The 18273-nt window shown below is 35.5% G+C and overlaps 2 protein-coding genes across 2 annotated transcripts; both read left to right on the top strand.

Annotated features, from left to right (window-relative positions):
• The first annotated feature begins 2410 nt into the window (after positions 1 to 2410).
• LOC113322573 (F-box protein PP2-A15-like) lies at positions 2411 to 7227 on the top strand. Its single transcript, XM_026570686.1, has 3 exons — positions 2411 to 2974; positions 3131 to 3249; positions 6525 to 7227. Exons 1-3 carry the CDS (start codon positions 2624 to 2626, stop codon positions 6985 to 6987), a joined length of 933 nt encoding a protein of 310 aa, XP_026426471.1. The 5' UTR covers positions 2411 to 2623; the 3' UTR covers positions 6988 to 7227.
• Positions 7228 to 8681: 1454 nt separating this feature from the next.
• Positions 8682 to 10587, top strand: LOC113322572 (beta-glucosidase 44-like). Its single transcript, XM_026570685.1, has 3 exons — positions 8682 to 9038; positions 9149 to 9696; positions 9796 to 10587. The coding sequence occupies exons 1-3, from the start codon at positions 8789 to 8791 to the stop codon at positions 10546 to 10548; spliced, it is 1551 nt and encodes a 516-aa protein (XP_026426470.1). The 5' UTR covers positions 8682 to 8788; the 3' UTR covers positions 10549 to 10587.
• Positions 10588 to 18273: the final 7686 nt, after the last annotated feature.

The raw sequence follows: 18273 nt of genomic DNA, 5'->3' as shown, positions 1-18273 counted from the left end.
TCTAATTTGAATAGGACTGTCGAGTTTCTAAAATTTAAATAAACATATTAGACCGAAATTTCTATACCATAACTATGCCCTCTAGCCAACCACGGATGAAGGGAGATCGAGCTCGGGTAAAGGTAAGAGTCGATTGATATCCCTATGGTAAGGGTTGAAAAGTTTTAAAAAGACAAAATACTCCATTTCCCTCGTGCAAATGTGGGAATCAGTTATGGACAAATGAGGACAGTTGCCGTCTAATTTCACTCATGGTTTGCCTCGACAAAATAAGATTTTGTTTCAGCATGTTCGCAGCAAGTACCAAATGTACAAAGCCAATAAAGGCATGACACGACGGCAGGAAAGCTTACCGTCCATTTCTCTTCAACCATCAAATTAAGTATGAATCTTGATAAGGAATATGCAGCCAAGTCATGTCCTACGTATATATTATCTGCTCTTCTGGCTAGCTGTGTTAGGGTTGGAAAGTTGTTTTTGAGGGCTTGCAAATGGGACCAACCAGAATCAGCAACCACTAGAATATAAAGGTGTTGTACAAATCACCCAAAGGAACACCAAGGTCTAGACTCAAAAGAGAATTTGTTGATCCAAAAGAAACAAGATAACAAAAGTAAAGACTATCAATTTCAACTTTCCAGAAGAGAAATATGTATATATATTTTCATAGGATCAGTCTGATGCCTAGTTAGTAATTCGGGGTACGGAAAATGTTCGGAACGGGATACGTACGAATATTATACGGATTTGTAAAATTCAAATTTGGTCAAAAATCCAGTCAACGGTTCGTAATTCGGCAGTAACACGGAACGGCATACGCACGTGTATATTTCGTTTTAGAGATATGAATCCGGCGTACAAAATTCGGCCTATATTAACCTGTTAAAAAAATCATTTTTAATATAATCTCTCCTTAGATACATTAATTTAATAGTTGACGTTAACTATATATATATATGATATATGAATTAAATAACATGTATGTTGGTGGTATTGAAATCGGATTGGTATATGTAAAATTTTAAAAGTCAAAAATATAATAAAAATGATAATATAGTGATGATGTGGCAAAGTATTATACGGGCCGTATGATTCGGTAATTCGTAAATACGCATATAATTCGTTTTGAATTGGAAATTCGCGAAACTAAGTCGGGATTTCAGTTATGCGGCTGATACGTACGAATTCGGTCGATACAGACGGATTTGCGAATTATACGAGTATAATTCGCGAACTTACTAACTAGGGTCTCATGAGCGATCAAAATTTTGATTTAGTCCACAATCATTGTAACAAAATCACATATCCAAGATTGTGTGACAACATCTCTAAAGTGGCCAAAAAACAAAGAAATAAATAAAATGCAAGTATCACAATGAGGTTATCTTTTTCTTGGAACAAACTATTCTTTTAATCACAACCAGATTATAGGTTGCTTTAAGTGCCCCTGTTCATGCATCTCTGAAGAAGAAAAGAAATGTACAGTACTTAGCAGTTGTTACTGGGTGTTTATGTTGCACCATTGCAGATCAATGGATCAAAGAATGTAGTATTCGATTGTTTAAGACCTATTCCCATCCTTCAGGAAAAAAAAAAGTCATTGGTACGTAGGGTTCAAGTGAATTATGTCGTAAGATCATGGACAAGTCCTTTTCTACTAGGTCATTTTCCGATTTAAGATTTGTTTCAAAGCTGCATAACAGCTGGGATGATTTATGCCTAGATGATTAGACTGCAACATCTCAAAACTACTTTGATCAAGGCATATTGTCCCGTACGTCTTTTGACTAGCTTGGATTTTACACGTTTGCCCATATTTCCAAACCAATAGCACCAAAACTTTACGGGCAAAACTTCGTAAATTATACTAATAGGTGAATAAACCTGGAAAGAATACATAAATTATTAAGACAAAAAACATATAAATATTTATTCTTAAAATGTGTACAAATAATAAGGCTCTCCTAGCGTATGCCGGTGCACATACGTGGACAATTAGGTAGGGAGTTTGACAAGTGCTTTTTACCAAACCAAAATAAGGTTACCCTTGCACAATAATTACCTGGGCCATGATCAATAATACCATAGGGGGCCTAAAGTTAGGCCCACAGGCCCGCAACTCTTTCCATTAAAAACGCCAACATTTGGATAAAAGAAGAAATTCGGATATTCTTAGTGGGACCGATAGGCGATAACACATATCAGTGTTAGATACGTCAACAGCCGTCAAGATTAAAATAAATGGTTCCAGATTATCCAGGTTGTATTCAAAACAGCTAATAATATACACGTGGATACCAATTCAACCAAGAAGCATTTTAAATAATATACTCCTAGCTGTATACAAACATCTAACACCTCCATTAAAAGTTATTAATGGAGGTTTTTATATTGAAGACAAGAACAAAGAAGAAGCAAGAAGATAATCTTTGGTGAGATACAAAAAGGAACGGTGAAGAAGATTCCGATAAGCGACATTCCGGTGGAGATTTGCAGAATACCTACTGTTTCTCTTTGATTCTGGCTTCCGGAAAGTGATATTCCGGAATTGGTTTGATGAGAGGATGAGTGGGATTTGAAGAGTAAGATAAGAGTGAGCAAAAGAAAGGAAGATCTGGTGGTTATGGGAGCGTCTCTGTCGAACTTGGCGGAGGGCGGAGGAGGAGGAAATGGTGGTTCGACGATTGGTCCAGGATTAGGAGATATACCGGAAAGTTGTGTAGCATGTGTATTTATGTACTTAACACCGCCGGAGATTTGTAATTTAGCTCGTTTAAATCATGCTTTTCGTGGTGCTGCTTCTTCTGATGCTGTTTGGGAATCGAAATTGCCTCATAATTATCAAGATCTGTTGCAATTTTATTCTTCTTCACCTCTTGATGATGTTGATGATGGGAATACATATCAGAATTCGTCCAAGAAAGATATTTATGCTCGGCTTTCTCGTTCAATCTTCTTCGACGACGGCAACAAGGTAAATTTTTATTTTATTATCTTGTGTTTAAAAAAAAAAAATCATGAATGGCGTGAGAATTTAAGGTTTTTGGGGAATTTAAGGTTTTGACAGTTTCCATTTTAGTGTTGTTGTTTATTTAATTGAGGTTGAAAATGGTTGTTGTTGTTGTTTTAGGAAGTTTGGTTGGATAGAGTGAGTGGAGGAGTATGTATGGCAATTTCGGCTAAGGGTATGTCAATAACTGGGATTGAAGATAGGAGATACTGGAATTGGATTCCTACTGAAGAATCAAGGTTAGTTTTAATAAATTTGGTGTAATTTTGTAGTGCCAGTTTGTTTTTATACTCGTTTTGCGAATTGTAGTCAAATTGCTTTGTAAATGGTTACTTCTATGTTTGGTATGATAGAGATTGCGTGAATTTAGTGCTTACATATGAATAGAATGCTGAATTTTTATAATGTAATTTTGGTTCTTAGAGGCTTGACAAATGCTAATAGATAAAGTATGGGTGATTGAACTGAAGGTGTATGACACAGGCTTGTCAGTTAGAACATTTAGTACGATTTGTGATTTTTCGAACTAGAAAGATTGTTAGGTTGGTAGTATCTAGTGTGAGCTATAACATATGACTTTGAATTGTAAATGATATCTATAATAAGATGGAGAGATGGTTCGGCCTCGAGATTTGGGACATGGATATGAATTATGGAATGGGGTCTTTAATATTTGCCAGCCCTTTGAGTCGAGATGCAGGTGTATTTTAATGGATATAACGTAGAGATAATAAATGGATTTTTAATTTTGGGATCACATTGGTGTTCTCTTCTTAAATCTTTTCCATCTGGGGCGTATGGGTGGATTTTTGTACTGATCACTTACCCTTGTAAGTGTTCTTATCACTAGTGATTGTAGTAAGATTGCTTTTTAAAGGATAGCTTCTATAGTTGGTGTGAATCATGATACGGATTGTGTAAATTTAGTGCGTACACATGAAAGTCTTGTAATGTCAGTATGGTTCTTAGAGATTTGAAAAATGTTAGTGATAAAAAGATGTGTAACTTTTAGAACGTTTAGTAAGAAATGTGAGTTTATTGAACTAGAAAGATTGTTAGGTTGGTAGTACCTGGTGTAAGTTATAACATAAGACTTTGGATTGTAAATGGTGACCATTAAGATGGAGAGGTAGATTTGTTGGTGAATTTTGAATTTGAGAAGTTTCGGCCTCAGGATTTAAGATATTGATATGGATTATGCAATGGGGTCTTTAATAATTTGCCAGCCCTTTGAGTCAAGAAGCAGGTGTATTTTTATGGATATAACGTGGAAATAATAAATGGCTTTTTAATTTTGCTATCGCATTGGTGTTCTCTTCTTAAAATCATTTCCATCCGGGGCTTATGGGTGAATTTTAATGCTGATCCCTTACGCTTGTAAATGTTTATATCACTAGTGATTGAAGTAAGATTGCTTTTTAAAGGATAATTTCTATAGTTGGTATGAATCATGATAGGGATTGTGTAAATTTAGTGCTTACACATGAACAGATGGCTGAAGTTGTGTAATGTCAGTTCAGTTCTTAGAGATTTGACAAATGTTAGTAATAAACAGATGTGTTATTGAATTGGAGATGTATGACACTGGCTTATCTGTTAGAACATTTAGTAAGATTTGTGATTTTTCCAACTGGAGAGATTGTCAGGTTGGTAGTACCTAGTGCAAGTTATAACATAAGACTTTGAATTGTAAACGGTAATTATTAAGATGAAGAGGTAGATTTGTTGGTGAATTTTGAATTTGAGAAGGTTCGACATCGGGGTTTAGGATATTGATATGTTTGCCAGCCCTTTGACCTTAGAAGCAAGCGTATTTTTATGGATATAACGAGAAAAAGTGACTTTTTAGTTTTGGGATCACATTGGTATTCTTTTCTTAAAATCATTTCCATCTCTGGCTTAGGGATGAATTTATGTATTGATCTCGTACCTTTGTAAATGTTTGGGTCACTAGAGCACTTACAAAGCAAGGTAGAGGGAAGTCACAAATTGAGAAATATTTAAGTGTGATTAATAATTATTCTTATTTGGGAGTAAAAGGGTTAGGCATCAAATCCCCTTGCTCTCTGGCTGAATGCTTGTAAACTTAGTCGGTTTCTGCTGCATATCCTTCCGGTAATGGTGAATCTAATATGAGATTCCTTATAGTTACAGTGGATGAATCTCAACTGACAAGACCAACTAACTTGGAGGCTTACGAGGTTCCCTCCTGTCTAGGCTGTACATTTATAGGTCTGCTGCATATAGTGTCATGGTAACAGATGCTTATTGTGAATTTAGCAGTGAGATTTCTTCTGGTTCTAGTGGATATATCTCGATTTTACAAGGAAACTTAATCGATAATGCAGTGTTTCACTTGGAGATATTTGGAAACGTATTGTATCTTGGTTTTACCGGCAAGACAAATATTGGTTATACATTATTTGCCCACTAAAAGTCTTCGTTGTACTCTTTTTTCAAGTTTGGCATTTCCACTTTTCATTTGATTCGGTATGTTAACCCTCCATTCATTGTAAACCATTAGCTTGTCTGCTGATAACCTCTATTGATTTGGTAATCACTTTAGAACTGCATCATATTCAGTGGGAAGCATTCCAATCCTTTGGACAGATTTTTCCTGATCTGGCAGATTTTGTTTATAAAGCTATTTCCTGCTATCTGTGCTGGCCATTATATACTTACCCTACTAATCTGGAGTTCTGTAAACATTGATGGATAGAGATTAAATTAAAGATTTGGCGTTATCTGTTTTAGTTTCACTTTAGACGATGTATTTGACAGTTGTTACGTTATATGGAGAGGCTGCTGTGAGGTCATTGATACGTCAGATGGAGGTAATAACTTGCTTAGTCAGCTTTGCATAGAACTAAAAGGTTGAACCTTAAAGAAGGAATAGAACCACTAGTCTTACGCATTTTAGTTGAAAAACAGAGGCGTTCGTTTCTTTATGTGTTATGCTGGTGTTCTTATAGTATCGCTCTACTTTTCTAATGAGGGTGGATATGCTTATGCCAAAGTATCTGCTTGGGGCATTCTAAGGGCAACTGCACTTTTAGTATGAGGGTGGATATACTTTTCTTTATGAACTTTTGTACCTGAAAGCCGTTTCTTATGTTTGCTTTTACTTTGGAAGGGTAGTCGGTTAAGAAATTAGTTGCTTTGGGACAACAACTGTGTGCGACCTCTCGGTTTTTACCCTCGCGCAAACAGTTGGAGCGGTTGGAATTGCTTCCCAAGTGACAGTTAAACATTTGGTGACTATGAGTCTGTAAGATGGCGATTTCACTATTTTCTTGCTAGGTATCATATTGAAATGAAGTCATATGACTATATGAGCCAGTGGCCTTCCATTATTGTTCTCTTAGTGTTAACTTTTGGTTAGTTGGTAGATGTTGAAACTTGAAAGTGCTTCTATGTGCACGAATAACTTATACGATAATTCTTCTCTTAATGTTTTTCCAATGCCCACGAGCGTGACCTAACATCCCAGTGTTTTATTGTGTACGTTTTGCAGGTTCAATGTAGTTGCTTTCTTGCAACAAATATGGTGGTTTGAAGTGGATGGGGTGGTGAAGTTTCCTTTCCCTGCTGGTATTTACACTCTGTTGTTCAGGCTTCACATTGGCAAGTTTTCTAAAAGACTGGGGCGTCGTGTTTCTAATTTTGACCAAACCCATGGGTGGGACATAAGGCCTGTACGTTTTGAGCTCTCTACATCAGATGGACAACAAGCTTCATGTGAGTGTTGTTTGGATGAGTCTGAAAGAGATGATATGAATACAAACCTGAAACGTGGTTGCTGGATAGATTATAAGGTAGGGGAATTCATTGTGACAGACTCAGAACCCACAACGGAAGTAAGATTCTCCATGAAGCAGATCGACTGCACACATTCTAAAGGTGGGTTATGTGTAGATGCTGTGTACATCATTCCAAGTGATCTGAGAGAGAGAAGAAGAAGACAGATTTTGAAGTAGCAATTAACAGGATGGGGGCGCATTCTTTGGTTGCGTCAGTTGAAAATATTAGACTCTTAATGCTCTTCCTCTTGAAAATGTTTTGTATTTTCTCAGGGTGTTCTTTAGGTATATTCATTTCTTATTTTTTTGGGTGCTTATATATGAATGACTGACAGATTATGAATACAGGTTTTTAGATAGATGTCTCATTTGTTTTTGTTACTGTAAGTAATGGTAATAAATATCTTCAAAGTTTTTTTTTTAACTGCAAAAAAGAAATGTTATTAAACTTCTGAAATCAAAAGATTGTTTCTACGTTTGGAGGCAAAATAGCCAAACTTGAGAAACTCTGGATATCCTAGCATGTCTAGCCAACTTATCAGCTGGTTAATTCAAATGTTATTTTCCTTTAATAAACTTGCAACTACGTAAGGGATGTCGGCAAGGCTTTGCTGTAATGTCTAAAGTGAGTTGCTGATTTTCCCAACTTGCTTTCATGAGTTCACTATTTGGTGGCATTGTCCATCCAACTCTAAGCAAACTTGTTGTAAGTCAAGTTTTTCTGCCCCATTTGCAACAGTCCTTCACATACTCCGCGTTAAGTGTCTATTCGCGTAAATGCACTTTCCTTGCTCGAACTCACCCATAAAATACGCAATATCAGTCCAATTCCGGCATGGTTAACAGGAGATGAGCCAGGTGAGATGGGTGGAGTCCAATTTGTTTGAGTCACAGAACTCTGTTCAGGATAGACTTCTGATCTTTTCTCAGGCCTTTGCCTCATGGTGTTTGATATCTCCCTTCTAGTTTGAGCAAGTTTTTGATCAAGTCTATAAGCAGCTGATCTATTGAAGTGCTTAGACCAGGATATGCTTATTTGATCATAATAAGAAGAATCCCTCAACCAGCACTCAAACAAATACCGCTAGCCCTACCAACTGAAGGCAAAAAGGAATTTGGGAAATCAGTCAAGTAGTCGGATAACTTGAAGAATTTTATCAGAGTTAATTTACAAGTTTCTTGTAAGAAGACTCCTATTAAGATCGACCACATAACTTCTAGTTTCTTTTACAGCATAACCACTACAGTTTTAAGAGATAATTTTCATGCATGAATGCAAGATGAAAAACTAGTAAAACAACTTTGAGTGAAGTAGTTAAAAGATTTTATCAGATTATTGATATAATGCATTTTTGTATGGTGTAAATTTCTCGCACTGCACCATGGACACTCTACTAGCTGGCTAGCTTGATCCCAATGCTAGCGATAATGATGGTAGATAGGCGTCGGTTGTCCTGCGACATGGGGCATTAGGGGTATCCCAGTTTTAATGAACAAGTCCTTATTGAATCAAAATTGGTCCCAATCCAGTTTTTTTTCTTCTGACAATCTAAGACACAACAGCAACTAGATATCCGGATAGTATCCGATCCATTTTATTGAAATTCCGGATAAATCTCAGGATTAGATAAAAAATTTCTTTGGTAAGGTAGTTAAAGAGGGTTAGATGAGCTCAGAATCTTTCCGAATCTCACTAATAATAATCTCATTAAAACAAAAACAGAAGTTTAGATTTCAGATATTAGGATATTGCATTAAACATCCCGGATAGATTGAAATTGCTTTCAAGAAGGCAAATAAGAAGAGCTTTAGATTAGCTTAAACACTTTTCAAGTCTATCTATTGCACCAGACTCCTATATTTTCATCTGGATAACACCAACATAAAGATCCTATAGCTATCTCAAAACTCTCTTTATAAATACTGTTGTTCGCAGGCTTCTCTCATCACACATCTTTCGCTTTAGCTTTTTTTCTCAATGAAGAGCATTAGGGTACTATGTTTTTCTCTTTTGCTAATGCTATGTGCTGCAGCACATGCATCATCATCAGCAGAACCTAATGTATGGCCGCCTACAAGCGACCAACTCGACACAGGAGGGTTGAGTAGGGAGAGCTTTCCAAAAGATTTCGTCTTCGGAACTGCGACTTCTGCTTATCAAGTCGAAGGAATGGCGGACAAAGATGGTAGAGGACCCAGTATTTGGGATGCCTACGTTAAAATTCCAGGTGACGTTGCAGCCAAACCTATTCTCTTCTAATTTGGCTTTATTTTTAATTTTGCTGCCGCATATCATCTCAGCTTCTCATGAATTGCATTTAATTGTTAAAATTTCCAGGCAAAATTGCAAACAATGCTACTGGAGACGTTGCAGTGGATCAATACCATCACTACAAAGAAGATGTAGATATTCTGAAAAAGCTCAACTTCGATGCGTACCGTTTCTCGATCTCATGGTCTAGGATATTTCCTCATGGAACTGGTAAGGTGAATTGGAAAGGTGTTGCTTACTATAACAGGTTGATTGATTACATGCTTGAGCAAGGTATTACTCCGTATGCAAATCTTTATCATTATGATCTTCCTAACGCACTCGAGGAGAGGTACGGCGGGTTGTTGAGCCGCAGAGTTGTAAGAGATTATGCAAATTTTGCTGATTTCTGTTTCAAGATGTTTGGTGATAGAGTGAAAAACTGGATGACTTTTAATGAACCGAGAGTTGCTGCTGCTTTGGGTTATGATATTGGTACCTTTGCTCCTGGAAGGTGCTCTAAACAATTCGGAAACTGCACAGAAGGGGATTCTAGCAGAGAACCTTATGTTGCTGCACATAATATGATCTTAATGCATGGTGCTGCAGTTCGGAGATACCGTCTTAAGTATCAGGTAACGAATTCGTAATCATTCGGTTTAATTATCTTTTGATTAGTTTAAATTGATTCATTGGTACTAACTATTTTTTTTTTGTGCTTTGTTCTTATGCAGGAAAGACAAAACGGGAGAATAGGAATTCTCTTGGATTTTGTCTGGTATGAACCTCTTACTGACACGAAAGCCGATCACCGAGCTGCTCAGAGAGCAAGAGACTTTCATGTTGGATGGTTTTTGCACCCCATTGTGTATGGAGAGTACCCGAAATCGATGCAGCGTGTCGTTGGAGACAGACTTCCGAAGTTTACAGAACATGAAGTTAAGTTGGTGAAGGGATCGATGGATTATCTAGGTATTAACCAGTATACAGGTTACTACGTTAAAGATCAACATCTCACAAAGGATCAGCTAAAGCATCCTGGATATCAATTGGAATGGCATGCTGAATTCCATTATGATCGTAACGGTGTACCAATTGGACCAAGGGCGCACTCTTCATGGCTTTATGAAGTGCCATGGGGTTTGTATAACGCTCTTACCTACGTTAAAGAGCATTACAACAACCCTGAAGTGATTCTTTCAGAAAACGGCATGGATAATCCTGGTGAAGAGACAATTCCTAAAGTTTTGCAAGATGGAAATAGAGTTAGCTTCTACAGGAGTTATTTGCTTCAGCTCAAGAAAGCTACCGATGATGGAGCTAACGTCACTGGATACTTTGCGTGGTCATTGTTGGACAACTTCGAATGGTTATCTGGTTACACATCAAGGTTTGGTATCGTTTATGTCGATTATGACACTCTGAAAAGGTACCCAAAGATGTCAGCATATTGGTTCCAAAAACTTATTAGCCGAAACAAGCAATAATTTCTCCGTTCGGCAAACTAGGCATTTGATTCTTTGTTTTATGTTTTTAAGTTTCTGTCTATCTTTGTTAGGATTTGAGGTTTCTTTTTAATTGTTTTTCTTTTAACATTTTTTTTTAGCATTTTTAGCATTTTCATTGGAACATATATAGTATTTTAACAGATGAATAGAAAGGAATTTTCTTAAGTTGCTAAAAAACTGTATCTTGTTCTCTTTTGGCAAGTGGTAACCAAAAAGAAACTGGTACCCATTTATCTCTTCGTTGTCCTTTCATGAAAGTATTAATACAGAGCTTTGCAAGGACCGGATTCTCAAGTGTAGCCATAATCAGATTGCAACTTCGATTTTGTAGACTTGTTGCAACTTGGTGGCAAATTTGGGAAACTAGATGCAGTTTTGTGTTTCATAAGGAAGCTACTAACCCAAATAATAGCAGACAAAGCAATTTGAAGCAATGGCTCTTCTTGCTGCGGTAGAGCTAGCCAAAGTACTGCAACCTTAATTCACATGTTCAAATGTTTTTGCTGCACTGAATCACCAATTGCTGAACTGCAGAACCAATATCACAGCAAGAACAGCAAAAATAGAACTGCAGAACTTACTCAACCCCGTACTTGAGATGACCCACGTACAACCCATAAGAGAACCCCATCTTCAAAGCATCATCATTAAATTCCATAATTTTTTGCTTAACCAGAGAATTGTCATTAACAACTGAAAGATTTACAGAAAGAGTTGGGCCAAAAAGACTAAGGCCTAACAAGCTGACTGAACAAATATATCTAGCTAAGCTAACACTATAAAACAAGGGAAAAAGCGGTTTAAAGTACAATTTAGTCCAAATATTTACACTTTAGTCTAAAGTGACTCACGATGATATCAACAATTTTAAATAATTTAAAAAGCAATTTATCTTTTGAATGGTTTGTCCAAATTTCACAAAATTTATATATTCGAAAAGTTCTTTCCGAGATCTACAAAAAGAGTACCCATATAACTATATAATTTTCATTTTTTTAAAACTCTTAGTTTACACTGATATACAAACATGTATACATCTACAAAAATCCAGAAAATCCAAAGACAAAACAAGGTGCACCAGTTTGTTCACCACATACAACCTGAATCGTCCACCTAAGCACCACTAACAAGCATGCTATTAGCGCTTTTAAAATTAGAAAATCTATAAAATCGTTCATAACCTGTCCATTGTTCTTGTCCACTCTCTTAATCTTCATCCAAAGTACCTAAACACATAGCAAGCATGTTATTAAAATCATCTCATGATACTGAAAAACAACAACTTAAGGTTTCATCAACAATTATTTTTTTTACATTTTTGAGAGAGCACAATGTTGTACAATTATGTACACACCTACAAAAATCTAACATCCATACCCACACAACAGACCATATATTATTGAGATAGCATAACGGCGTGCAACTATGTACACACCTAAAAAAATCCAATTAATCCAACATTCATACATAAAAAACAGGTCATATATATTATTGAGATTGCACAATGGTGTACACACCTATGAAAATCCAACACACGTATCCACAAAAAAAAAGGTCATACAATCATGAGAGTACAACTATATACACGCCTACAAAAATACATCATTTTTACCCACAAATCGGTGTGAGACTTGGTTAGGGCTCAATTACATTCAAGTCCGGATTTAACTTGTAATAGGCTAGTGTCTGTGGCGGCTTAATACAATGTGGTTTTCAAATCTGGACTAGATCCCGGGGTTTTCTGCATTTGCGGTTTCCTCGTTGACAAAATTTCTGGTGTCTGTGCTATTTCTTTTACGCATTATATTTGTTTATATAATTGAAATATCATAGGTAGTGCGCAGTTCAATCAGTTGATAAATACGACCTTATTTGTTGGATATAACTTGATTGACACTTGGGCATTCGTCATTGGTACTGTCCAAGTTATTTCTCATATCATATCAATCAGGCTCACGATTTCTATCTGTTCGATTTGCAAATTGCATTGAGAAATAGAGATAAAGCTCTTTGATATATCTCTTGATTGAGCTCCCTTTTAAGTTGGTGCTCTTGGAATTATAAACAATTTTCTTTTTTTTCAAGATGATGGACTAAACCATGGTCTAGACAAAACAATGTAAATTCAGCGACAAACTCACAAATAAGTGTAAAACAAAGAATTAACTAGTAATTTATTATTTTCAGAATTGAAATAACCATGAAAAGACCGTGGAATTGTGTCTCCATTTCTAAAATAAACACACAAATAAGTATAAAACAACGAAATAACTAGTAATTTATTACTTCGAGAATTGAAATATCCATGAAAAATCCATGGATTCATATATTGGGCGAGTGTTAAAATAAGTTTAAAGAAAAGATTTTACCAGTGTCGAAAACCCAAAACCCTAGACACAATCCAAACAAAAAGAAAAAGTTAGGAAAACACCCAAATTCATTGAAATTAGAGTTGTGGTCGCGGTAGGGATGGAATTTAGCTTAGTTTAATGAACTTGATGGGTGAAAGCACCTATGTCGCGGTATAATTTTCACCAAAAGAACTAGGGTTTGAAGGATCTATCGGGAAATACTCGCCCAATATTTGAACAGAGAGAAACTGTATGGTAAAATGCAGTACTTTCCTCATTTATATGGGCCATTGAACCGTGGCATACGTGCGACTGATTCTTTGGGACACATTCGGAATTCGCTAATTAGATAATACCTGGCTCCGGTATATTGGAAATAGGGCTGTTCATGGTCTGTTTTGGTTCGGTTTCTAACCAAACCAAAACCGAAACCAATATTATTGGTTTCTAAAAATCTAAACCAAACCAATCCATTAACCATTGGTTCGGTTTCAAATGGTTCCAGTTGGTTTCGGTTTGTCCCAGTGATTTTTGGTTAACCAATAATTATGTCAAACAAAAAAAGAATTACACAAATTTACAGATAAAAAATCGTAGTTGCTGATAGTATTGGTTTACACAAATTTACAGACAAAAAAAAATAAATAAATAAAATATCAAGAATAATTAAAGCTTACTCTAATTATAGAGATCAAAAGAAGATATATGATATATCTTAATTTAGTTATTGACAAATAAAAAAGAAGGAAGACAGGAAGAAAAAAGTCGAGTAGCAGCGGTTGTAGCTGGGGGTGGAGAAGGAGGCGACTGAGAGAAGGAGAAAGAGAAAGAGGGAGAGTATCATAATTAAATATTAGATTTAGGGTTTCTATTTATCCTCTAAATCAATGGGTAGAATCTAATACTTGTAAATCAACGGTAGAAACTAAGCTTAAAAATTAATCGGTTTTCCAATGGTTTTTGGTTCGGTTTTAGAGGTCAAACCAAACCAAAACCAAAACTATCGGTTTTCCACTTTCTACACCGTAACCAATCCATTAGTAAATGGTTCGGTTTGGTTTCTTCCTAATTGGTCTGGTTTGGTCCGGTTCCAGCAGAAAACCGAAACCATGTTCAGCTCTATTTGGAAAGCTCGTGGTAGTTTATGTAACTATTTGCAAGTCGTATTATGGAGCATAAATATACCTTTGGATGTGCCTTCCAAACATAATTTAACCTTATTCTTAATTTCAAAACATATTCCTTTCAGAAAACAAATTGATGGTTGATTATTGAAAAACAACCAACCGTAACTTAACGTACAACCCTAAATTTCAATGAAATTTTTGACGCATTGAACCTAATTCGGACACAAAAACAACAAATACAAAGTGAGTTTCTAGAATATTACCTTACTTCGGATAAAAGAAGATTATGTAAACACTTACTCGAAATCTCACTTATTGGATTTCATTGTGGAAGAATCGCCCACAATTTTTTCTAACGAATTGGTCATGATGTATTTGATCATATAAGTCATGCCACTTAATTTGTCCAATGGTTCAGGGGTTTCAAATAGTTTTTCTTAAAAAATTGGAGGATGTTGTTGATTATCGTCACTGCAACCTTGTACTTTCGCATCTTTAATATAAATTTTAATTGAAGATTATAAGTTTTTTGAATAGTTGATAAATCAAAGGCGATGAAAAAATAATCGAGGAACAGTTACTAGGGGTGTGCATGGCTCGGTTCGGTACAGTTTTTGCTCAACTAAAACTAGTTAGAGCATTGCTCGGTTGAACTCACCAAGCGTTGGTATGTCAAGTTTGGTTGTCATATTTTAGTATCAAAACTCAATTAGAGTCGCTTGATTGAATGTACTAGAGTAAACTTCATTTAGGTTATACTAGAAAATCTATGAATGTTAATTAAGACATACAAGTATTACCTTGAAGAACGTGAAGAAGTGTCGACTACAATGAAGTCATCATCCTTCCGCTTGAGGTTCGTGATACTGAATTAACTTATTTCCACTCCTATCGTTACTTTCAATTCATTTAAGATTGAGAACATAACATGCTAGGTTATATTTTATACTCTAATATTATATTTGGTTATTTTTTTATGAACAAAGTGTCAAGGAAAAATATTTAGTTACAATGTATAACATTTATCTTTTGAACTTCATAAATGCGACATCGACATAATCTATGTAACTCGTTACTTGATTGTATATTGGATATAGGTGTGACTTCATCCTAGATAACTATGTTTGATTACATATGTTAAAAGGAAATACATATAAGAAACTTGTTTTCTAATCGAAAAGAAATCAATAGGTGTTTTGGTACGGTTTTCTATGAAGATCTATTGGATGACCAATTCGAAACTAAGGTGGGAATTCTTGGTATAACCGATCTTAATTTATGTTGAGAGTTATGATGGAACCGATCCTTACTTATTCTAGGATACATGGTAGAATCGATCCTAGCTTTTGTTGGGAGTCATGGTAGAAACCATCACTACCTATATTTGGAGACTTCGTAGAACCGGTCTTAACCTATGTTAGGAATCATGGTAGAACCGGTCCCAAGATAAAAACTGATTTTCAACATTCATATATTACTAATGTTTTTGTGTGAGTATGGAATTAGGGTTTGCTAAATAGGAAAGATCTAGATGTCAGCATAATTTGAACATGTACATAATTCTTATATGTAATTATTCAAAGATATTTTTGATACTCAAGGTGATCCCAAACCGAAATATTGAGAATCTTTTAATTAAGATTTTCGAATAATATGTTTTTTATTTTACAGCAATCGAAACATATCTCTTGAAAAATGCTAAACTAATAATATATATTTTCTAAAGAGAGATTTCAGAATTACAGGTTGGATATTAGTTGGAAATATGAAAACCTAAATTGGGTACTTTATTGTATATCTTGAGAATATTTCGGTTTTGGAATTTCCTTATTGTCTAAATAACCTTGTCTATAAATCGTTGAGTTTGAATTTCTTGCAAACTATCCTAAGATCCAGGAAAACTTCATCCGTGTTGTTTCTGGTGGAGCCGTCTATCCGGAGAAGAAAGTACCATAATCAGGCGAAATCGTTTACGATCGCTCGTTTAAAGACATATGTTTGATCAAGTAGATCTACAAGTACCGCTGATGGGAAGTTATATAATTATATTGTTATTTTAATTGTGGGAATGTTATAAATACCCTCAATTTTTATTGACCTTGCAGAAATATCCCTGAGGGGTAAAAATTAATTTTTTGGAGTCAATTTGAGAAAGTTGCTTCCACTTTTTGGAAGCAACTTTTATAAAGTTGCGTCCACTTCTAGAAGCAACTTGTGCTAGTTGATCCAATTTTCAGAAGGTAGGGGTATTTTTAAAAATTGAATAAGGGTATATTTTAAGGGGAGAATTTTGAGGGGTATTTAAATAATGTTTCCTTAAATTTGATTATTGATTTGATTGACTAACGGTTCTTGAAACTTTGGTTGTACCTAGTTTTATTATTCTTGAGGGTCTTCTTTTCTGATTAAGGTCACTCAAACTAGATCAAGGTATTGACGAGATCTTAGAAAAAAATAAGTTAGACTTAATACAACTTGTGAGCATCCATTGTTATAAGACTTCGTTCTTTGTGTAATCGATCATAAGTGGAATCAAGTCTGTGGCGTTTAGGTACAATAGAAGGCAATTGAAGATTTGAAGACAAGAAGATTTTTCTTATTGGTTTTCGCATCTTGTGATATTTGTGCACACATCTTGATCAGCTGGGATCTGACAAAGATCTAGTTTTTCTTTGATTGATTTGATCATATACTTGTTTAGATCAGCAACTATCATTTGGTGGTATTCTTCAGTATCCGAATTTGATAGTTGTCAATTAATATAGATTTGATTATTTCGGATTTGGATTGATCTTACCCGACAAAGGAGTTTACTAGATTAAACGGAAGAGCCTTTGTCAGAACTCAACGAATCTTTTCCAAAAGATTATTGGAGTAGTTAACAAATAGCTTTGTTCTTTTATTATTTGGAAGACGATCAAATTAAGTTGAGTGCTTAAGACTTTACATCAGTAAAGCAACTCAAGATAGTGATTTTTGTCTAGGGATTCACGTGAGTTGGCCTGACGGTTGTAGGCGCAGTGATACTGAGGGAACTAAGTAACATGGGTAGATTATTACTTTGTCTCAACTATAAGAAGTTGGCTTTGTTCTTTGTATAGCGGTTTAACTCTGAGAGTAATTGAAAAAGTGGGGGTCTAACAATCTCACCCAATATTTCGCTTAGGAATCTGTATGGACTAAATCCAATATACTTAAAGGAGAATCAACTAGACAGTTAGACTCAATCTTAAGAAAAGTATATCAAAGAGTTATATCTAAATCTCTCAATTCAATCCGAAATCAAACAAATAATAAATTGCGAGCCCGATTGAATATAAGAGAGATAACTTTAACGGTACCAAAGACCAATGTTCAAGGATCAATCAATTTCAATCAACAATCAAAGGTTGGATTTACCAATTGATTGATTCAATGCACAACTTGTGATATTTCAATTATATAACAAAATATAATGCGGAAAAGAAATAACACAGATACCAAAAGTTTTGTTAACGAGGAAACCGAAAATTTAGAAAAACCCAGGGACGTAGTCCAGATTTCAACACCACATTGTATTAAGACACTACATACACTAGCCTACTATAAAGCTAACTTATGTATGGAATGTAGTTGAACCCTAATCAATATCACACTGATTCAAGGTACAGTCGTGCTCCTTACGTCTCTGATCCCAGCAGGATACTGCGCACTTGATTCCCTTAGATGATCTCACCCACAACTAAGAGTTGCTACGACCCAAATTCGAAGACTTGATAAACAAATCTGTTTCACACAGAAAAGTCTATAGGAATAGATAAATATTTCTCCCACAGATATACCTACGAGTTTTTATTCCGTCTTTTGATAAATCAAGGTGAACAGGAACCAATTGATATACCAGACTTATATTCCCGAAGAACATCCTGGAAATATCAATCACCTCACAATAATATTAATCGATTAACAAAACAAGATATTGTGGAATCACAAATGATGAGACGAAGATGTTTGTGACTGCTTTTCTATCTTGCGTATCAGAGATATAAATCTCAATCCAATCTTACGATTGTACTCAATCACGATAGAAACAGCAAGATCAGATCACACAACTACAGAGACAGTAGTTGGGTCTGGCTTCACAATCCCAATGAAGTCTTCAAGTCGTTAACCTACAGGGTTTCGTGAAAAACCTAAGGTTAAAGGAGAATTGACTCTAGCTTATACAACTAGTATCACACAGGAGG

The sequence above is a fragment of the Papaver somniferum genome, chromosome 11 (assembly GCF_003573695.1).
Source record: "Papaver somniferum cultivar HN1 chromosome 11, ASM357369v1, whole genome shotgun sequence".
Taxonomy (NCBI): domain Eukaryota; kingdom Viridiplantae; phylum Streptophyta; class Magnoliopsida; order Ranunculales; family Papaveraceae; genus Papaver; species Papaver somniferum.
This window is presented reverse-complemented; position numbering and strand designations above follow the sequence as displayed.